Source organism: Carlito syrichta, unplaced genomic scaffold, assembly GCF_000164805.1.
Source record: "Carlito syrichta isolate Samal-C Ts95f unplaced genomic scaffold, Tarsius_syrichta-2.0.1 Scaffold307339, whole genome shotgun sequence".
In the NCBI taxonomy this organism is placed as follows: Eukaryota; Metazoa; Chordata; class Mammalia; order Primates; family Tarsiidae; genus Carlito; species Carlito syrichta.
The window spans coordinates 339,887-363,813 of NW_007251435.1; the positions used below are offsets into that span (position 1 = coordinate 339,887).

The 23,927-nt window shown below is 36.6% G+C and overlaps 1 protein-coding gene across 2 annotated transcripts in view; it reads left to right on the top strand.

Annotated features, from left to right (window-relative positions):
* ACER3 (alkaline ceramidase 3) overlaps nucleotides 1-23,927 on the top strand; it is a 115,969-nt gene that overhangs the window by 72,351 nt on the left and 19,691 nt on the right. For both annotated transcript variants that reach the window (XM_008064447.2, XM_021715745.1), the window contains one exon: nucleotides 11,557-11,615. In XM_008064447.2, the coding sequence (XP_008062638.1) occupies nucleotides 11,557-11,615 (59 nt within the window). The remainder of the gene's footprint in view (nucleotides 1-11,556; nucleotides 11,616-23,927) is intronic.

The window sequence follows — 23,927 nt, forward strand, 5'->3', positions numbered from 1 at the left end:
TTTAGTTGAAGTCTCACTCTGTCACCCAGACTGGAGTGCAGTGGCACACTCCTGGCCACCGCAGCCTCGACCTGCTAGGCTCTGGTGATCCTTCCGCTCAGCCTTCCAAGTAGCTGGAACTACAAGCGCATGCTACCACGCCCGACTAATTTTTTTGATTTACTGTAGAGATGAGGTCTCGTCAAGTTGCCCAGGCGGGTCTCAAACCCATGGGCTCAGGCAATCCACTCACCTCAGCCTCCCAAAGTGTGAGATTACTGGTTGAGCCACCTAGCCCGGCTTAGATATTTTAAAATACCAAATAGAAATCCTGGAGCTGAAGAAGACAATAGCTGAACTAAAAAATTCACTAGAGTGGTGAACAGCAAACCAGTAAGGCTGAAGAACAGAACAGCACTCAGCGGGTCACAGGAAATAATTCAGTCAGAGGAGTAAAAAGAATGAAAAAGAGTGAAGAAAGCTTAAGGAAATTATGGGATATCATCAAGTCAACAATGTATGCATTATGGGAGTCATAGAAGGAGAAAAGAGAAAGAACCCAAAAGTTTATTCAAAGAAATCATGGCTAAAAACTTCCAAATGCTAGAGAAGGAAACATAAACCAAGATCCAGACCTAAAGCATAACAAATAAGATGAACCCCAAAAAAAACTCATGCCAAGACATATTACAATCAAATCATCAAAAGTCAAAGACAAAGAGAATTTTGAAAACAACAAGAGAAAGGCACTTGTCATATTTAAGGGAAACTTCATAAAACTATCAATGGATTTTCCAAATGAAACCTTGCAGGCAAGAAAGAAGTGGGATGACATAATCAAAGTGCTGAATGGGGGTGGGAGGGAGGAAATGCCAACTAAGAATACTACATGCAGCAAAACTCCTCTTCAAAAATTATAGAAAAGCTAGGTATAGTGGCTCACACCTATAATCCCAGACATTGACCAAGGCAGGAAGATCGTTTGAGCTTAGGAGTTTGAGACCTCGTAGGCAATATAGTGAGACCTCATTTCTAAAGAAAAATTTAAAAATTAGCCTGATGTGGTTTGAAGTGGGAAGATCATTTGAGCCTAGGAGGTCAAGTCTACATGAGCCATGATTGTGCCACTGCACTCCAACCTGGGTAACACAGTGAGACCCCAACTCAAAAAAAAAAAAAAAAAAAAACATTAAGGAAAGATAAAGACTTCCAGACAGACAAAAGTTAAGGGAATTCATCACCATTAGACCTGCCTTACAAAAAACTGCTAAGAGAAATTTTTAAAGTTGAAATGAGAGATCACTAAACAGCAACACAAAAGATAAGAAAGTGTGAAACTCATTGGTAGGGGTAATTATATTTTTAAAAATACCGAATACTGTATTACTGTAATGATGGTGGGTAAATCACCTTTAATTCTAAAGTAAAGTTAAAAGATAAAATATTTAAAATAACTATAACTAAAATATATGTCAAAAGACACAACATGAATACATGTAAATCATGACAACAATATCATATAGTGGTGGGAATGGGAGAAGTTAAAGGGTAGATATTTTGTATGCAGTTGAACTTATGTTGTTATCAGCTTAAGACAAACTGTTATAACTATAAGATATTTTATTTAACCCCGTAGTAACAAGAAAGAAAAACCTACAGAAATGTTACACAAAAGAAAAAGAGAAAAAAACCTGCAAATTAATACAAAATGTCAAAAAATACAGAGGAAGAGAGGAAAAGAAAGACAGAAGAACTACAAGACAAACAGAAAGTAATTTTTAAAATGGCAATAATAAATCTTTCAATAATCACTTTAAATGTAAAAGGACTAAACTCCCAATCAGAAGCCATAGAGTGATCAGATAAAAAAACAAACCCAATTATATGCTGTCTATAGGAAACCCATTTTAGATTCAAGGACCTACATAGAATGAAAGCGAAGGAATAGAAAAGGATATTCCATGCAAATGGTAATCAAAAGAGAACAGGGTACTTATACAAACAAAATAGACATGAAGTCAAAAAGTATCCCAAAAGACAAAGAAGGATATTATATAATGATAAAAGAGTCAATTCACCAGGATGATATAATAATTGTAAATATATATGCACTCAGCATCAGAGCACCTAATATATAAAGCAAGAAATGAAAAGAGAGTCAGACAACAATACAATACAATACAGTAGTAGGAGACTTCAATCCCATGTTCAGTAATGGGCAGGATAGCCAAACAAAAAAATTATTAAGGAAACTAAGAACTTGAACAGCTCTGTAGACCAAGCAGACTTAACAGACATATATAGGATATTTTATTAAATAGCAGCATATTTAACATTTTTCTCAAGCATGCACAGATCTTTCTCCAGGATAGATCACATAGTAGGTCACAACGTGTCTTAAAAATTTTTTAAAGATTGAAATCATACCAAATAACTTTTCCAAATACAGTGGAATGAACTAAAAATCATTAACAGAAGAAAAATTCTGTTATTGGAAAAAAAAATTCTGCTATTGGAAAATTCACAAGCATATGGAAATTAAACAACATATTCTCAAACCACCACTGAGTCAAATAAAAAATTCAAAAAGAAAAAAATTAAATTAGAAAATACCTGAGACAGGGTTGAGCTCTATGGCTCACACCCACAATCCCAATACTTTTTGCAATGTGAGAGGATCACTTGGGATCAGGAGTTCAAGCCCAGTGTGGGCAACATAGTGAGATCCCATCTTATAAAAAACAAAAAAAATTAGCTGGGCATGGTGGTGCATGCTGTAACCCTAGCTACTCAGGAGGCTGAGGCTGCAGTGAACTGTGATCCCCAATGCACTCCAACATGGGCAATGGACTGAGACCTTGTCTCTAAAAAATATGTACATAAATAAAAGCAAAAACAGAAAATACCTGAGACAAATGAAAATGAAAACAAAAACACAGCATGCTAAAATTTACAGGGTACAGCAGAGAAAGTACTAAGAAGGAAGATCATAGCAACAGAAGCCTCCATTAACAAAGAAAGAACTCAAACAACCAACAGTACATCTAAAAGAACTAGAAACAGAAGAACAAATGAAGTCCAAATTTGACAGAAAGAAAGAAATAACAGAGATTAGAGAAGAAATAAATAGAAAACAATCTATGAAACTAAGAGTTCATGTGTTGAAAAGATAAAATTGACTAACCCTTAGGTAGACTAAGAAAAAAAGATTCAAATACTATCAGAAATAAAGGAATAGACATTGCAACTGATGCTACAGAAATAAAAATGACTATAAGAGCCTACTATGAACAATTAAATGCCAACAAAGTGGATAGCCTAGAAAATATGGACAAATTTCTAGAAACATGCAACCTGTCAGAAGAGACCTGTAACTAGTAATGAGAACAGTAGTCAAAAACCTTTCTATAAAGAAAAGCCCAGGAACAGATGACTTCAATGGGAAATTCTGTGAGACATTTCAATAATTAATGCCAATCATTCTCAAATGATTCCAGAAAATTGAAGAGGAAGGAACACTTTCAGACTAATTTTTAAGACCAAAATTAATACCAAAAGTAGATGAAGATACTATAAGAAAATAAAATTACAGGCGAATACCCTGATGAACATACATGCAAAAATCTTCAACAAAGTACCAGCAAATTAAACAATACATAAAAATTATCATGCATCATGATCAACTGTGATTTATCTGAGATGCAAGGATAGTTCAGCATATGAAAATCAATATAATACATCACATTAATAGAATAAAGGATTAAAATCTTAAATGTAGAAAAAGTGCTCATATGCAGAAAAAGTACTTGATAAAATTCAATACCCTTTCATGATAAAAACACTCAAAAACTAGATAGAAGGAAATCACTTCAAAATAATAAATACCATATATAAAAAACCCACAGCTAACATCACACTCAATGGTTAGAAATAACAGCTATTTTTCTAAGATCATGAACAAGGCAAATATGTCCATTCTCACCACTTCTATTCAACATAATCCTAGAAGTCCTAGATAGAGCAGTTAAGGAAGAAAAAAAATAAAAGGCATCCATATTAGAAAGGAAGAAGTAAAATTGTTTTTGTTTGCAGGCGATATGATCTAATATGTGAAAATTCTAAAGATCACAAAATAATCCTTAGAACTAATAAATCAACTATGTAAAGCTGGTGGATACCAAATCAGCATACAAAAATCAATTGCATTTCTATACACTAACAACAAGCTATCTAAAAAGGAAATTAGGAAAACAATTTCAAAAAGAATTAAGTAGGAATACACTTAACTAAGGAGGAAAAAGATGTATATATGAAAAGCTATAAAACATTGGTGGAATAAATTAAACAATATACGAACAAATAGACTTTCTGTGTTAGTGGATTGGAAGACTTAATATTGTTGAAATGTCCTTCCCAAAATAAGCCATAGATTCAATGCAATCCCAATAAAAATTCCAAAGACATTTTTACAGAAATAGGAAAAAAAATTTTTAACATTCATATGGAACCACAAAAGGGCATAAATAACCAAGCCAATCTTGTGGAGAACAAAGCTGGAGGCATCATACTTCCTGATTTCAAAATATATGCCATGCGAAAGTAATTAAAGCACTATGGTACTGGCATGAGGACAAATCAATGCAGACTAGTTCCATATAGGCCAGTGGAACAATGGATCAGAAATAAATCTACCTTCATGACCCACGTGGGCAACTTGGCAAGACCTCATCTCTACAATAAAGCAAAAATTAGCTGGGCATGGTGGCACGTGTCTGTAGTTCCAACTACTTGGAAGGCTGAGGCGGAAGGATCACCGGAGCCCAGCAGATCAAGGCTGCGGTGGCTGGGAGAGGCCACTGCACTCCAGTCTAGGTGACAGAGTGAGACTCCAACTCAAAAAAAAAAAAAAAAAAAGAAATCTACCCAGCTGTGCACAGTGGCTCAGGCATCTAATCCCAGCTCTTTGGGAGGTGGAGGCAAGAGGATCACCTGAACCCAAGGGTTCAAGACCAGCCTGGACAACTTGGCAAGACCATGTCTCTACATTTAAAAAAAAAAATTAGCTGGGCATGGTGGCACATACGTATGGCACCAGGTACTTGGAAGACTGACAGAGAAGGATCACCTGAGCCCAGCAGGTCAAGGTTGCAGTGACCATGAACCTTCCCTGCATTCCAGCCTGGGCAACAGACTGAGACACTGTCTCAAAAAGAAAAAAAAAAGAAAAATAATTCAAAGTGGATTAAAGACTTAAATATCAGACCTGAAACCATAGAAGTCCTAGAAGAAAACCTAGGAAAAACTCTTCTGGACACTATGGCTAAAACCCCAAAAGCAAATGCAACAAAATAAAAAATAAACAAGTAAGACTTAATTAAACTGAAAAACTTCTACGCAACAAAAGAAATAATCAACAGAGCAAATAGGCAACCTACAGAATAGAAGAAGATATTCGCAAAGTATACATCTGACTAAGGACTAATATCCAGGATCTGCAAAGAACTCAAATCAGCAAGAAAAAAGCAAATAACCCCATTAAAAAGTGGGCAAACAATATGGACAGATATCTCAAAAGAAGATATACACATGGCCAAAAAACATGAAAAAAAATGCTCAACATCACTTATCATCAGGGAAATGCAAATTAAACTGCAATGAGATACCACATTCCACCACAGTGGCCATTATTAACAACTCAAAAAACAATAGATGCTGGCACTGATGCAGAGAAAAGGGAATACTTATGCACTATTGATGGGAGTGTAAATTAGCACAACTTCTATGGAAAGTGGTATGAAAATTTCTCAAACAACTAGAAGTAGAACTACCGTATGATCCAGCAATCCCACTACTAGATATCTACCCAAAGGAACAGAGATCATTATATAAAAAAGACACCTGCACCTGCATGTTCATTGCAGCACAATCCACAATTGCAAAGAGGTGGAATCAATCTAAACATCAACTGATCACTGGATAATGAAAGTGGAATACTATTCAGCTATCTAAAAGAAATAATGTATTTTACAGCAACTTGGATGGAATAGAAGAACATCATCCTAAGTGAACTAATCAAGAACAGAAAACAAAATACCACGTGTTCTCACTTAGAAATGGGAACCAAGCTAAGGATATGCAAAGACATAGTCGCCAGTACACTGGAGACTCAGGAGGTGGAGGGACAAAAAAATCGCCTATCTTGGAGAGTGTGCACAGGTGGGGGGGTGGATACGCATAAAACCCAGACCAAAACTATTTGTATCCCCAAAGCTATTGAAATTAAAAAATTAAATAAATAAGTGAAGTCAGATATGTCTGACAGAAGGTAAGTATGAAAAAAATGGTTGCTTATAGAAACTTAAGGACTAGAAAACCTATAGGAATTGTCCTATAATCATTAAAAGCAATGGAAACAGTAGTGAGAAATCTTCCCACAAATACAACTACACTAGAATGTTCTATCACACATTAAAGGAAGAAATAATTCCAGTTTTATACAAACTCATAGTGAGAAGAACAGAAAGCGGGGATGGTCTCCAAGATATGCATGAGGCTAGCAAAACCTTTACTCCAACAAAGACAGTTGTGAAAGAGGTAAAATTACAGGCAGAAGTCCTGAGCAAAATATGCAAAACCAGATCTACAAAAAGTAGTGTAAAATGTCATGATTAAGTTTAATATGTCATAGGGATATAAAGTTGTTTAGGCTATCAGCCAATATTAGAAAAACTTATTAAAAGATTAAAGGACATAAATTATTTAATTATTTTTTAAAATATAGAAAAAAGCCCTGTAATCCCGCGCCTCTGGGAGGCTGAGGTGAGTGGATTGCCTGAGCCCGTGGGTTCAAGACCCGCCTGGGCAGCGAGACCTCATCTCTACAGTAAATCAAAAAATCAGCCGGGCATGGTAGCACATGCCTGTAATTCTGGCTACTTGGAAGGCTGAGGCAGGAGGATCGCCGGAACCCAGCAGGTCGAGGCTGCAGTGGCCGGGCGTGGCCACTGCACTCCAGTCTGGGTGTCAGAGTGAGACTCCAACTCAAAAAAATAAAAAAATTAAAAATGTAGAAAAAGTATTTGATAAAGTATGTCTTCGTGATTTTTTAAAAATCTCTTGGCAAACTAGAAATAGAAGGGGACTTCTTTATCTGATAAAATTTATTTTAAAACATTAAAAGCCTATAGCAAGTATTACACTTTAGATGAACCATTGATAGCTTCCCATTTTAGATTAGGCATGAGATAACAATGTCTGTTATTATGGTTCTATTTCTGGAGGTGCTGGCCTACTCAGACAAAAAAAAAGTAAAGATTATTGAATTATAAAGGATGAAGCAAAACTGTATTCACAATTGTGTATGTTGCCAATCTGAAGAATCTGCAGATAAGTTATTGGAAGAGTTTTTAAAAAGTAAAGCCACATGATATAAAAACAGTATACAAGCAGTTATATTTATTTAGAACAAGCATAAAATGACATTTCTAAAGTATCTCTTTAATGTCACCTACAATATCACCCAAAAATATGAAGTACCTGGGACTAAATCTAACAAATGTATAAAGATCTGGATATGAAAGAAATCACAAAACATATTTAGAGACATTTTAAAATACCAGAATAAATGGATAGCTATGTCATTATTACAAGACACAGACAGCACTAATCATTTATCTTAAGAAGCTGAGTTCATAAAAAAAACACCAGTAAGAGTGAAAGCATATTCTATAGAGATAGTCACAACATATAATCAAGCAAGTGCTGGTATGTATAAAGACTTCCTAGAAATATAAAATGGAAGACCCAATAGTAAACAGACAAGATACTTTAAGAGATATTTCACAAGAGTGTATCTAAATGGCCAGCAAACATATAAAAAGGTGCTTAATTTCATTAGTGATCAGGAAAATGAAAACTAAAAATGCAATGAAATACCACTTTGTACCCAAAAGAATGACTAAAATTTAAACAATTAAAAAATGAAGCCGGTCTCGGTGGCTCAGCCTGTAATCCCGCACCTTTGGGAGACTGAGGTGAGTGGATTGCCTGAGCCCGCTGGTTCAAGACCCGCCTGGACAGCTTGGCGAGACCTCATCTCTACAATAAATCAAATATTAGCCGGGCGTAGTGTGTGCCTGTAGTTCCAGCTACTTAAAAGGCTGAGGCGGGAGGATCACCGGAGCCCAGCAGGTTGAGGCTGTGGTGGCTGGGAGCAGCCACTGCACTCCAGTCTGGGTGACAGTGAGACTCCAACTCAAAAAAAATGAAACTTGGCCAGGCGCAGCGGCTCAAACCTGTAATTCCAGCACTTTGGGAGGCCGAGGTAAAGGGATTGCCTGAGCCCACAGAGTCCACACCAGCCTGGGCAACCTGGCAAGACTTCATTTCTACAATAAATCAAAAAATTAGCCGGGTGTGGCAGTGCGCGCCTGTAGTTCGGGTTACTTGGAAGGCTGAGGCGGAAGGATCACCTGAGCCCAGGGGGTTGATGCTGGGGTGGCCATGAGCGTGCTATTGTACTCCAGCCTGGGCAACGGAGTGAGGTTCCAACTTCAAAAAATAAATAAATAAACTTTACCAAGTGCCAGCTAGCAAGGATATTGAGCAATCCTCATATACTGCTGATGGAAGCATAGATTGATAAAACCACTTTGTAAAACAGTTTGCATGAACTACTGAAACTGGACTTATGTGAATTCTATGATCCAGCTATTTGACTCCTAGCCATAGGTCCAGTGGGAATCTCTGAATATGTACACCAAAAATTTACATTAAGATGTTTATAACAAGGATTATTATATGTAGCTAAACATTAGACCTTAATATCGACAACAATAGACTAGATATGTAAAATATGCATATTTGAGTAAAAAGCTTGATATAAATATATACTGTATGTTTTCATTTATAATAAAAAATGAAGTTAAAAAGGTAAGAAAATTACAGACAACTGAATAGAAAACAGATCTGAATGGATACTTCATAACATAGGATGTCAAATGGCCAATAAACATCTAACATACAACATGTAATCCGGGAAATACATATTAAAAACCACATCAGTCAGCAAAAATTTAAAAGTCTAACTATATCATGTGATGATGAATATGTAGAGCAAAAGAAACACTCATGCACATTGGTTGGTGTATAAATTGTATAACCACTTTATAAAATAGTTTGGCTTTTTTAGTCATTTTGATAATAAATATACTCTCTGACCCAGCAATTGTGTTTCTAAGTGCATACCCTAGAGAAACTTATATACATGTGTGTTATAACATATGAATAAGAATGTTTATAACAATGAAAACTGGAAACAACTCAAAAATGTTAATCAACAAAAGAACAGTAAATAAATTGTAGTACTTTCATTCAATTAAGTAGTTTATAGCATTAAAAGTGAATGAACCATGGCTATATGAGGGGGATCCCCCCCCCCAAAATGGAATTATCTTTTGGAGGGCAGGCCCCTTATACTACACTTGGAATTTGTTCCTCTGGATCAGGTGGTCAACCAACATTTTTGTCTGGAAGTTTTAGGAAGGTTGCATCATGATTGGTGGAAGAAACATCCGAGTTGTGGCAAACTGGTTCTTCCACCATGACAACACTCCTGCCCACACTGCAGTAAGTGTTCAGCAGTTTTTGACCAAAAACGAAATGACCCCATGCCCCACCTTCCCTATTCACCCAATCTCACCCCATGTGACTTTTTTTGGTTTCCCTGGATGAAAAATGTCCTCAAAAGGAAATGTGTTGCCAATGTGGAAGAGGTAAAACAAAAAAATGGCAGAAGCGCAAAAAGACATCAAAATTGATGAGTTCAAAACTGTTTAGAGCAGTGGAAAAAACATCTCGGTAGGTGTATTGCATCAGACAGAGAGTACTGTGAAGGTGACAAGTTTAAGCATGTAAGAATAAATACACAATTTTTTATAAATACCAGGTTTTTGGAGGTCTTCCCTCATATATGACAGCACAACTAAATCATAAAAGACAAGACAATCATAATTGCATATAATACTATTGCTATATTTTAAAATTCAATTTAATCAAAATTCTATTGTAATCCAAAAACAATGTTAGTATTATTTAAAAATGCATATTTCAGTGAACAGTTTAAGTTAGTAACTATATGAAGAAAAGAAGAAATGTTTCTTATAAAAGTCAGGAGAGTGGCTTCCTCTAAACAGGAAGGGAGAGAGTTGGACTGGGAAGACATAAGCAGCTAATAGGAATCCATTTCTTGACCTGGGTGATGCTTTCCCAAATATTGACTTTGTAAATATTTGTTAAACTGTACATGTGGATTCTATGCAAATTTTTGTATTTAATATTTCCCACTTTAAAAAATATTATTTCACTGGTTCAGTTTTCCAGGTAGTAAAACCCATGCAATGCTTGATACAGAAGAGAAAGGGCCAACACTAGAAAGATTGGGAGCATAAGGAATAAAGAACACAGGAGAATAGATTAACTTTAGTCAGGAAGTGAGCACCTCTTTCTTTGGAGACTAGAATGAGAGAAAAAATGCAGGAGGAGGATGCATATGAATGCAGAGACATTTAGGAGAAGATTTTACAAGATTTCGGGTTTAAAATTATTGACTGGGTGCAGTGGCTCAGGCCGGTAGTTCCAGCACTTTGGGTCAGGCCGATAGTCCGAGCACTTTGGGAGGCCTGGGCAGGATGTCTGCTTAAGCCCAGGAGTGTGAGACCAACCTGGGCAACATGGTGAGACCTCATCTCTACAAAAAAAGAAAATTTGATTGGGCGCAGTGGCTCAGACCTGAAATCCCAGCACTTTGGGAGGCCAAGGTGAGAGGACTGCCTGAGCCAAGGAGTTTGAGACCAGCCTGGGCAACTTGGCAAGACCTAGTCTATACAGTAAATCCAAAAATTAGCCAGGTGTGGTGGTGCATGCCTGTAGATCCAGCTACTTGGAAGGCTGAGGAGGAAGGATCACCTGAGCCCAGCCACGATTGATGCCACTGTACTCCAGCCTGGACAACAGAGGGAGACTCTGACTCAAAAAAAAAAATCAAAAAATTCACCGGTGGCACCTGCCTGTAGTCCCAGCTATTCTGCAGGCTGAGGCAGAAGGATCATCTGAACCCAGGAAATTGAGGCTGTAGTAAGCCATGATTGTGCCAGTGTACTGCAGCCTGGGTGACAGAGTGAGAGCCCAACTCCAAAAAAAAAAAAAAGAGTTCAGGTTTATACTGTTTTAAAATGGGAAGCGTACTTCCTGTATTTGCTGAAAGGAACTAGGGAGTATGAGGCAAAATTATAGCATTTGTTCCCATTTCAGCAAATATTAAAATTTCATGGCTCCATTTAGAATTAAAATTGATGTCGATTTTTGATAATGTTTATTTATAGACAGGTTCTTAATTTTTCCTCAGGTTAGCATGACTTAATTATATAATTAACACTTTTTTTAAAAATCTGTTATTTAAAATGTAATGAAAGATAATAAATGTTTACATTTAATTGGGAGGGCTATTTTGGTAAGCAAAATATACTTCTTTTGCCAAAAAATAATGATTGTACTAACTTATTTTCCTTTTCTATTTAGGTCATGTATGGAATGTTGGTCTTCACATTAGTACTTCGGTCTATTTATATTGTTACATGGTAAGTAGCTTGAATCATCTACACTATGACTGAAATATATTTTGGCTTGTAACAGTAAATCTGTAGTCTAAATTGAAATAACATAAAACTTCACTTCCACAGGGATGTTGATAGAAAACTATAACCCAGCATTTATTATGTTATATGATAAGGAATACCAATTCTTCAGACAAGTTGTTAATAGTCATTACGTGAAAACAAAAGTTCCAAAATTAAAGACATTAGAGAAAATTAAAGAAAGCTGTGTATGATTACTTCCTTTTGAATGCATAGTGTTCATTAGTATATTAAACCTTGAAAAAATCCTACAGTAAAAAGAAATTTGTTTTTAACTTTTTCAAACCTACTTGACTAGGGAACTCCTCTAACATAACAACTCTCAAAAAAGACTATTAATGTCACAAAGAATTAGTGTTTCATAAAAGAGCATCTGGGAAATCGGCATAGTCTTTAAGAGTTCATGAAAATTAAATAAGAATTAATATTCATGAGATTACCTTAAATAGAGCCTGGCCATACAAACAGGTGGTCAAAAACTAAGTACTATGGTTTTTTTATCCTGCACCCACGTAAGTGCTAGATCATCTCAGAGAGAACCGCCTGTCTTTGCTTTTGCCTTTTACACCCTGTGACGTGCAGGTTCAGAGAGTTCGTAGGGAAGACGCTGGGACAACCATAAGCCGAGAACTGATGTGACTTGTCCAGATAATCTCACCCGAAAAGAAATGCCGAAGAGGGATGAGGAGTAAAAGGCAAAAATGGCTGGTTCCCAGGGGCTATTGACATTCAGAGATGTGGCCATAGATTTCTCTCCAGAAGAGTGGGAATGCCTAGACTTTGCTCAACAAATTTTGTACAAGAAGGTGATGTTAGAGAACCACAGTCTTCTGTTGTTTCTGGGTCTTGCTGTCTCTAAGCCAAATTTGACCCAACTGTCTGGAGCAAAGTAAGGAGCCCTATAGACACAGCACATTAGCCAGACCCCCAGTTAGGTAGGAGTGAATGAAGATGATGACACAGGACAAGGTGGGATCAGAGCTTGAAATGAGGTTTGCAATGTGGTCTGCTCCTATGAAAATAGTTCCTGAGGAGCCTGGGATTTTTTCTCTTGATGTCACAAAGGGACATCTATTGTTCCATGTGCTGAAATTCTCCAGAAACTCTTGTTTTCCTTTGGTGATTTTCCTTCAAGTTTACAGTGAAAATCACAGCTCTCTTAATGGTTCATAAGGGACTGCTTGATCATACTGCTTTTCTGTTGCTTTAGGGACACATGAAAATATCTGCTCATTTATTTACAAACTATTTTTTAGGTTTTCTTTTTGCATCATGTTGGAAATATGTGAGAGTAGTGATGACTTTGTCATTGGACTCTGAAATTCCAAGAACACTATGAACAGATGTTTTGTTTTCTGCTCTATGATTTCCTTACCTAGGGAGGTTTCAAATGTGATTCTGTAGAAATTCATACTCCAAGTCAGGCTCAAGCCTTATGCAGTAATCCTAGCACGTTGGGAGGCAGAGGCATGAGCATTGCCTGAGCCCAGGATTTTGAAACAGCCTGGGCAATTGGCCAGACCTCATCTGTACAATAAATTAGCCAAGCATGGTGGTACATGCCTGTATTTCTAGCTATTTAGATGTTCAGGTGGAAGGATCACCTGAACTTAACAGGCTGAGGCTGTAGTGACTGTGTGTACTATATGTACACTGTAGTGGCTGTAGTGGCTGTGTATATGCCTTTGTACTCCAGCCTGGTTGACAGAGAGACTCCAACTCAAAATAAATGAATTCATAGTCCATAATTTTACCAGAACACAGTCTATCTCTCTAGATAGAGAAAAACCTGATGTTATTTTACTTTAATGTTTTTTAAGTATAAGCTGAGATTGGCAATTTAAACTGTATATGCTCAGATTTTTAAAAATATACTATATCACTTAAAACATTGAAAAACATATATTAAACTTCCACGTGTTACTGTGTTTCTTAATAACTGGTTTTAAAATTCTTATGTTTAGTATGAAACTCAGGACTGAGTTGTATATATACACATATGTATATGCAGATACATATACATGTGGTGTTGTATGTGTGTTTAACATCTGAATTATTTTACAGAAATAAAATTGTATAACCACAAAAACAAAAAAACAAAAAAACTAAGTAGTATGATTTATAGGTTCACTTTTATTTCTTTTTTAATTAAACTTTTAATTTTAAGATAATTGTAAAAATGTGTGCATTTGTAAGAAATAACAGAGAAATCCCATGTACCCTTTATCAATTTCTTCCATTGGTAATATCAGGATTTGACATTAAAATAGTCAGGATACAAAGCATTTCCATCACCACAAAGTTCCCTGTGTTGCCCTTTCATAGCAAAACCTACTTCCCTCCTGCTCCACCTCCCTCACCACCCTGTCCTCAACCCCGGTGATCACTTAATCTGTCCTTCATTTCTAGCATTTTGTCATTTCAATAATGTATATAAATGGAATCATATATAGTATATAACTTTTGGAATTGATTTTAAACTCAGCATAATTCTCTGGAGGTTAATCCAAGTTATTTGGTACATCAATATTTATTCCTTTCTGTTGCTGAGTAGTTTTTCATGGTTTAAATGAACCAAAATTTAACCATTCACCTATTCAATAACATCTGAATTGCTTCCCATTTTTGGCAACCATGATTAAAGCTGCTATGAACATTTGTATATAGGTTTTTGTGTGAACAAAAGTTTTCATTTCTCTGGAATAAATGCCCAGAGTGGAATTGCTAGGTTGTATAGTAGTTTGTGTTTCTCTCAAAACTGCTGGGCTGTTTTTCAGAGTGACTACGATTTTTGCATTCCTACCAGCAATGTATGAGTGATCCAGTTTCTCTGCATTCTCGCCAGCATTTGGTGTTGTCACTGATTTTTATTTTAGCCATTTTGATAGGTTTGTACTAATATCTGGTTTTTTTCATTTGTATTTCCCATCATGGCTAATGATGTTGAACATACCTTCATTCATATGAAGAAATTTTTGTTGAAATATCTGTTTGTCTTTGCCCGTTTTCTCTATCTTTACAACAGATAACCAGGATAGTTTCTAGTATTTTACAGTTAGGACCTTTGAGATTCTAGTTTTTTGTCAAATACCTGATTTGCAAATATTTTCTCCCAGTCTGTACCTTATCTTTCCGTCTTCTCTTTCAGTAAGCAAGTGTTTTTAATTGCAATGAGGTCAAATTTATCAACTTTCCTTTTATGACTTTTGGTGTCAAGTCTAAGAACTTGTGCTTTTGGTGTCAAGTCTAAGAACTCTAGACCTAGTTGTAGATCCCAAAGATGTTTTCCTATACTTTTTTCTAAAAGATTGTATAGTCGTATTTGACATTTGAGTGTCTTGTGTGTGGTGTGAGGCTTAGGGTGAGGTTCTATTGTTTACCTATGGATGTCCAGCTGCTCTAGGACAATTGGGTTGAAAAGACTCTCCTTTCTCCATTGAATTGCTTTTGCACCTTTGTCAAAAACTACTTGGGTATATCTGTGTGGGTCTATTTCTGGGGTCTCTATTTTGTTCCATTGATTGATACATCTGTCCTTCCACCAATACCACATAGTCTAGATTACCTTTGCTATATAGTGAGTCTTCAAATTATACAGACTGATTCCTCCCACTTCATTCTTCTTTTTCAAAATTGTTTTAGCTATTCAGCATTCTTTGCTTTTTTACATAAATTTTAGAATAATATTGTATAAATTTAAAATCTTGTTGAGATTTTGATAGGAATTATATTAAACATACATATCAATTTGCAGAGTAGACAACTTTACTATGTTGAAACTTCTAGTCCATGAACACAGTGTGTCTTATTTATCTTATTTAGATCCTCATTAATTATTTCATCAGCATTTTTTAGTTTTCAATTTTTAAGCAAGTGTAAATGATATTATATTTTTAAATTTTAAGTCCACATATTCACTGCTATTTTATAAATATACATTTGATTTTTTAATATTTATCCTTTATTCTGCCACCTTGCTAAAGTAAGTTCTAGGAGGAGATTTGTGTAGATTTCTTGAGATTTGTTACAAATAGAAATAGTTTATATCCTCCTTTATAATGCGTGTGCTTTTTATTTCCTTTTTGCCTTATTGCCCTGAGTAGAACTCGAAGACTATATTGAATTAAGAGTGATGAGAACAGATATCCTTGTCTTGTTTCCAATTTTAGAGGAAAAACAGTCTTTGCCATATGATTTTCATAGGTATTCTTTATCAGATTGAGGAAGTTGCCATCTGTATTAGTTTGCTAGAATTGACATAATAAAATATCATAAATTAGATGGCTTAAACAACAGAAATTTATTTTCTCACACCTCTAGAGGCTAAAAGCCCAAGATCAAGGTGTTGTCAGGTTTAGTTTCTTCATCCCTTCTTCTTAGGTTGCAGGTGGCCACTTTGTCTTGTGTTCTCGCATGTTTTTTTTTTCCTGTGCATGTGTGTCTGGTGTCTCTCTGACTGTGTGTCTTATTCTTCTTTTCTGATAAAGGACACCTGTTATATTGGCTTTCCCTAATGACTCTATTTTAATTTAATTAATCTCTTTAAAGATTCCATCTCTAAATAAAGTCACATTCTGAGGTACTGGGGGGGAAGTTAGGACCTCAACATATGAATTTCAGGGGAGACACACTATATCCTCTATTCTCTATTTTTATCATAATTTTTTTTTATCATAAATGAATGTTGAATTTTGTCAAATGCTTTTTCTGTATTGGTTGATTTGATCCATATTATTTTATTCTGTAGTCTTTTAATAAAGCTGATTATATTTTCAGGTATTGAACTAACCTTGCCATCTAAACATTACTTAGCTTTGGTGTATAATTCTTTTTATATATTCTGAATTCTACTTGTTAATATTTTGTTAAGGATCTTGTATCTATATTCATGAAGGATATTGGTTTGTAGTTTTTTTTTTTTTGTCCTATCTTTTCCTGGTTTTTGGCATCAGGGTATTATAAATTGTTTTAAATGAATGAGAAATGTTCCTCTCCTTCTATTTAATAGAATAAATTTTATAGAATTAGTGTCAGTTTCTTAAATGTTTAATAGAATTCTCTAATGAAAACCATTTGGGCCTGGAGAGCTGTTTTGGTTTTTTTTTGAAGGAGGCATTTTAAAATTATGAATTAAACACCTTAATTGTCATGAGGCTATTCAATTAATCAGTTTTATATGGGTAGTTTGTGTTTTTTGAAGTATTGGTTCCTCTCATCTTGTCAAAATGTATATGTGTAGAGTTTGTCAAGATATTCCCTTGTTTTCCTTTTGACATGATCAGGGCCTATGGTAGTAATCTGTTTCATTCCTAATAGTCTAATATTGGTAATGTGTTAGTCTTCTTTCTTTCTTCTTTTTTTTTTGGTCCTCCTTGCTAGAAGTGTCTCAAACCTTAATGATCTTTTTAAAACCAGATTTCTATTTGATACACACTATTTTTTAGTTTCACTGACTTCTGCTTTTTTTTTTTTTCCTTTATTTATTTTGCTTGCTGTGGGTTTGCATTTCTTTTTCAAACTTTTTGGGGTGGAAGCTTAGGTTTTCTATTTTAGACTTTCTTTTTCCTAGTGACCATTTAGTGTTGTTAATTTCCTTCTCAGTGCTGCTTTAGCTGTGTCCCACAACTTTTCATATGTTGTATTTTCATTTTAATTCCATTCAATGTTTTGGGGGGTTTTTTTTGAGTTGGAGTCTCACTCTGTTGCCCAGACTGCAGTGCAGTGGCTGCTCCCGGCCACCGCAGCCTCGACCTGCTGGGCTCCGGTGATCCTTCCACCTCAACCTTCCAAGTAGCTGGAACTACAGGCACATGCTACCACACCCGGATAATTTTTTGATTTATTGTAGAGATGAGGTCTCACCAAGTTGCCCAGGCGGGTCTCAAGCCCGCGGGCTAAGGCAATCCACTCACCTCAGCCTCCCAAGGTGCGGGATTATAGGCTGAGACACCGAGTCCGGCTCATTCAATGTTTTTTTTAAATTCCCTGAGACTCCCTCTTTGACCCATGAGTTATTGAGAAATGGGTCAATGTTTGGAGATTTTATGTTATTCTTCTTGATTTCTATTTTAATTTTGTTGTGGTCATAGAACACACCCTGTATAATTTCACTTCTTTTAAAGTCATTGATGTTTATATTATAGATCAGGCTATACCACGGATATTTATGCTAAGGATCTCTTGGTATATGATCCTGTTGGTTGATGGTTTTGTCAGTGTTCCCCAAGACCACCCTCATGTCTGATGATTCGATAGAAGAACTTACAAAACTCAACAGTTTGGTATTTTCATGTTTACAGCTTATTACCTAGTAGTCAAACTGATACAGCATGGCCCAGGACCCTCGACAAATAAAAATAGGTGTTCAGTATAAATCATATTATTTGTATAAACTATCTGGTAATGCCCAAAGTGTCAGGTATACAAAGATAGCCTTATTGGCCAGAACACTCCATGGATTCAGAACTTACCTCCCAGGAGCTAGTCAAAAACCAGTCCATTCTTTGGAATATGCAGTGTTTGTGCTACCCAAGCCCACTGAGTTAGCTGTTTAATGTACAATGGTGGTTTTGAGGTCTGCTATATCATTGCTGATTTTCTATCTAGTTGTTCTATCAGTTGTTGGGAGAAAATGTTGAAGTCTCCAAACATGATTTTGGATTTGTGTATTTCTCTTTCATTCTATCAGTTTTGTTTCACATATTTTGCAGCTCTATTGTTTGGTGCATAGACATTTAGAAATTCCATGTCATTGTGGTGGATTAACCCTCTTGTTATTATGTAATGTCCTTCTCTATCTCTGGTAATTGTCCTTGCTCTGAAATCTGGTTAATCTGATTAATATAGCCATATGAACACAGGTTTCTTTTGATAATGTTTGCATGATATATCTTTTTCCATCCTTTCAGTTTCAAACTGCTTATATCGGTTTTTTAGATGTGATGTTCCTTTGAACATCATATGGTTGAGTCATATTTTTTAATGTACTCTTTCAGAGTCTTTTAATGGGTATATTTAGGTCACTTACATTAATGTAGTTGTTAACATACAAGGGGCACCCCCCAAAAAAACTGGAATTATCTTTTGGAGGATGGGCCCCTTTTTAGTTTAGTCTTCCCCCACTAGGTAAGTGTTCTAGGAACCCATCAGCATCAGTGTACCAGCTAGCATTGTTGTGAGAGACTGCATTCCGTTTCAATGAATCATTTTTGGAGAGTCTTTCCATGTGTTTGCCCATTTCATGATGGGTGATTTACAAGTGCACTTGCCCACATCATGCTGGGTGTTTGTTCAGCAGTTGTTGTTGTTTTATTTACCAAAAATGGTATGACCCCTGTGCCTCACCTTCCCTATTTGCCCGATTTCACCCCAAATAACTTTTTTTTGTTTCCCTGGATGAAGAAATCCTCAAAGGGAAACATTTTGCTGGTGTGGAAGAGGTGAAATAAAAAATGGCAGAAACACTAAAAAACATCCAAATTGACAACTGTTTTGAGCAGTGGGAAAAGTGTCTCAATAGGTGTATTGCGTCAGAAAGTACTTTGAAGGTGACTGAAGTTTAAACACGTAAAAATAAACCCACAATTTTTTATCAATAAATTCCAGGTTTTTTGGGATTTCCTCCTCATATTAGGGCTTAAATCTGCCATTTTATTTTTTGTTTCTGTTTGTTCTCTCTGGTTTTTTGCTTCTCTTTTATTTTTTATACCTTCCTGTAAATATTTTAAAATTCTTTAGGGGAGAGGGGATGGGGAAAAGCAATTCTTTAGAATTCCATTTAGGTATATTTGTCGTCTTTGTGTTCTCTTTGTATTGGCTTTTTTAAGTGGTTGCTCTCAGCATTACATTGGATATACCTTTCTTGTATCTGTGTTTGTTTTCTAGGGCCACCATAGCAAAGTACAAAAAACTAAGTGACTTTAAATGACTAAAATTTATTATCTTACAGTTCTGAAAGCTAGAAATCCAAAATTAAAGTATCTCAGGGCCATGCTCTTTCTGAGATAACAAGAGAATCCTTTCTTACATTTCTTCCTAGCTTCTGATGATTTGATGGCAATCTTTGGAATTTCCTTCACTGTCACCTGCATTATTTCAATCTCCACCTTTGTTGTCACACAGCATCCTCCCCATGTCTCTGTGTCTTCATATGGTTGTCTTCTTATAAGGACATCATTTATATTGTAGTAGGAGTCTGCCAGCTTCTCTCCACCTTGCAGAATCTTCTTTAGTTTACATATGATACCCTGCATTTTTAGTTGCACTTAGTGGAAAAAATAGGGGAAAATATATTTATTTTATCGCCCCAGAAGCAGAAAACCCAGTCAGTGTATTCTGTTTTAAATTTTGGTCCTTTAGGTAAATGTAGAGAAGCATAAAACATACTCCTTAACTTAAATCAAGTCTGACAGACAGGATACCAGTACTTGTAGAAACACAAATAACAGAACTTTAAAAAGTACTTAACAGGGGCAATCCCATGGAACAAAAACATCTTTATTTCATCTGCCTTGCTGCAGCTTCTTTCTTATATCTCCATTCGGTGATAGTTTTATATAACATTGTTCATCGTTTACTTATCTTTCTGCTCAGCTAGACTGTGAGCTTCTTAAAGTCTTAATTACCTTGGTAATCCCTCAAACCCAAGACAGTGGTTACCCTTAAAGGTATTTAAAATCAAAGTGAAACTCTAAAGCCTCTGTTTCTTTTAATGTGTCTAATGAAACATCTGCAAATTCCTCCTGTAACAAAACACCTAGAAATTCTGAATATAATACAACAAACATCTTTTAAATGCCTAGCTGAGCTGGAAAGAACATAAAGAAAATTCCAAAGCATTAAATCCAAAGAAGGAGCTGCAAACTTGAGTGATAAATTAGTGTTTAGATAAAAGTCAACTTCAAAGCATTTGAAGGAAACCAGAGCATTATGTTTGAATATCCTCAAAGTAGATCAAAAGCAAAGTTTTGGGCATGTTTAAGATGGGCAGTTGGAACTGCTTCCCTGTGACCACACAAACACATACATATACACATAAAGCCAGGACCATCAAAGAGGTACATACTGTTAGTGAAGGGCTGCACTCCAGTAGGAGTTGACAAGACAGCTTGTCTTTCAGCTTCAGCGTTAGGTAGGAAAAATTACTTTCCTGAGAATTTGTGAAGAAATATACTCTTATAGGCCCCTTAGGACTTCTGCAAATAGAGATCAAACATGTACACCTAATTAGTAATTCCAAACCTTGGTAAGAAATAAGCCACTGTGACCAAAAGTCAGGAGAAACAGAAAACAACAAAAATAACCTCCTCAAATCAGATGCTGGAAAATGACTATTTAGAAAATGTTTAATGAACTAAAGGAAAAAATTAAAATGAGACCAAGCCACAGGAGATTATTAAAAAACTACGTATCAGCCGGACTCGGTGACTCAGTTTGTAATCCCACGCTTTGGGAGGCTGAGGTGAGTGGACTGCCTGAGCCCGCAGGTTCGAGACCCGCCTGGGCAACTTGGCAAGACCTCATCTCTACAGTAAATCAGAAATTAGCTGGGCATGGTAGCACACGCCTGTAGTTCTAGCTACTTGGAAGGATCGCCGGAGGCCAGCAGGTCAAGGCAGCGGTGGCCGAGAGCGTGCCACTGCACTCCAGTCTGGGCGACAGAGTGAGACTCCAACTCAAAACAAACAAACAAACAAAAAACTAAATATCAAGATATGAAAAAGAATAAAATAACTTCTGACATTAAAAATAAAATCATTGAGCCATGCTTGGTGGCTCAGCCTGTAATTCCAGCATTTTGGGAGGCCGAGGGGAGTAGATTGCCTGAGCCTGTGGATTCGAGACCCACGTGGACAACTTGGTGAGACCTCATCTCTACAATAAATCAAAAAAATTAGCCAAGCATGGTAGCGCACGCCTGTAGTTCTGGCTACTTGGAAGACTGAGGCAGCAGGATCGCCAGAGCCCAGCAGGTTGAGGCTGCGGTGGCTGGGAGCATGCCACTGCACTCCAGTCAGGGCGACCGAGTGAGATTCCAACTCAAAAAAAATAAAGATAAAAATAAATAAAATCATTGAATAAAAACTCTGTGAATAAGTCAAAAACAAGTTGTCACAGCTAAAGAAAGAACGAATGAATTGGAAGATGAGTCTAAAGAAATAAGCTAGAAGCAGGGCTCGGTGGCTCAGCCTGTAATCCTGTGCTTTGGGAGGCTGAGGTGAGTGGATTGCCTGAGCCCGCGGGTTCGAGACCTGTCTGGGCAACTTGGCAAGACCTCATCTGTACAATAAATCAAAAAATCAGCCGGGTGTGGTTGCACACGCCTGTAATTCCAGCTACTCGGAAGGCTGAGGCGGAAGGATCGTTGGAGCCCAGCAGGTCGAGGCTGCAGTGGCCAGGAGTGGCCACTGCACTCTAGTCTGGGCAACAGAGTGAGAGGTCAACTCAAAAACAAAAAGAAAGAAGCTAGAAAACAACACAGATAAATAGCACATGTAATTACATTTCCAAAAGGAGAGTATAGCAAAAATAGGGGAAGAAGAGATATTTAAAGAGATAATAGGTGAGAATCTTCTAGAATTGATAGAAGACATGACTCCTTGTCTTCAAGAACAAGTGCCAACAGAATAACTAAAAAGAAATCTTTTTTAGATGTGACAGATGTGCTAGATTAGCATTGTTTCAACCTCTTCCTAGTGGGACTTCCTGTATTGTGGCTGCTAAAAAGTTAAAAGCCTTATTTCCCATATTTCCTTTGCAGGTAAGATTCCAGATAGCATTCAAGTTATGCCAACCACATGTATTCACATGAGACTTAAATTCAGAACAAAATTAAGTGAGGGAGAAAAGTGGCAGTATGGAAGGTATCCATTTACTGGTGTGAATCTAAGATATGTATCATGACTCTGGAACAAACAGGTGTGATGACAGCTTTCTGATCTGTGAATTATACCAAGGTAGTATGATGCTGGATGCAGCAGTTGACCTAGAGGCTTCTCAATTCTCCAGTTTCCTGTAGAAACATAAGAGCCTATGTTTGAATAGCTGCAAAGTAGACAGAAGGCGGAGTTTTTGGCATGTTTAAGATGAGCAGTTGGAAGTGTTTTCCCATCAGCGCCCGTGCGCGCGCACACGCGCGCACACACACACACACACACACACACACAGAGCTCGGACCATCAAAGAGGTTCCTTTACTAGGAGAAAAGTTTCTTTAGCAAGATTTTGCTGTGTTAGTGTTCATTAGTCATTCTTGAAGAACCCATATCTCACTCATTTAGCACTTCTATTGAACTTGAAACTTAAGTTCTTTTCTGCTTAAAATCGAGTTGTTTCTGTTATCTGCAGTTGAATCCTTATTGATAGAAAAAGCATAATGAAGTTGTTAAAATCCAAATATAAAGATCTTAAGGTCACCCAGAGATAAGGCATATTACCAACAAAGGAAAAGTAATTGGTCTACAGTGGACTTACCAACAACAACAATGGAAGCCAAAACATATGTGGACTATTATCTTTAAAGTACTTAGAGAAATGAACCATTCAGCTTAGAATTCTATACCCAAATATCTTTCAAGATCAAGGGTAAGATAAAGACCTTTTGAAACAAACAAAAATGCAATATACCTCACTAAAAGACTTTTTAAAAGATATTCTTTAGGAGCAAGGACTAAGATACACAAAAGAAATAAAGGTGAAAAAATGATAAACCAATGAGAATATGTGAACAAAATATTGTGACTGCTAAGCCAGGCATGGTGGCTCATGCCTGTAATCCCAGCTATTTGGAAGGCTGAGGCAGAAGGATCACCTGAGCCCAGCAGGTCAAGGCTGCAGTGGCTATGAGTGTGGCACTGCACTCCTGCATTCCAGCCTGGAAGACAGCGTGAGACTCCAACTCAAAAAGTGTGTGTGTGTGTGTGTGTGTGTGTGTGTGTGTGTGTGTGTGTGTGTGTGGCTTAAAATAGTAATGTGTGATTTGAGAGTAAAAAATATACAAAATGGAGCCAAAATAGTGGACACAATAACATGTACAATAGAAGGAAGATAATCAAAGTTACATGGTTTCTGAGGTCCTTGTTATTTGAGAAGAGGATATATATAATTTTTACCTAAGTGTTTTTGGTAACCACTAAAAATGGTAATTAACTTGAAAATATCTTTCCAGAACCTGGAAGAGTAAATGGGATTCCAAAAACTCAATTAGCCGGGCTCGGTGGCTCAGCCTGTAATCCCGCGCCTTTGGGAGGCTGAGGTG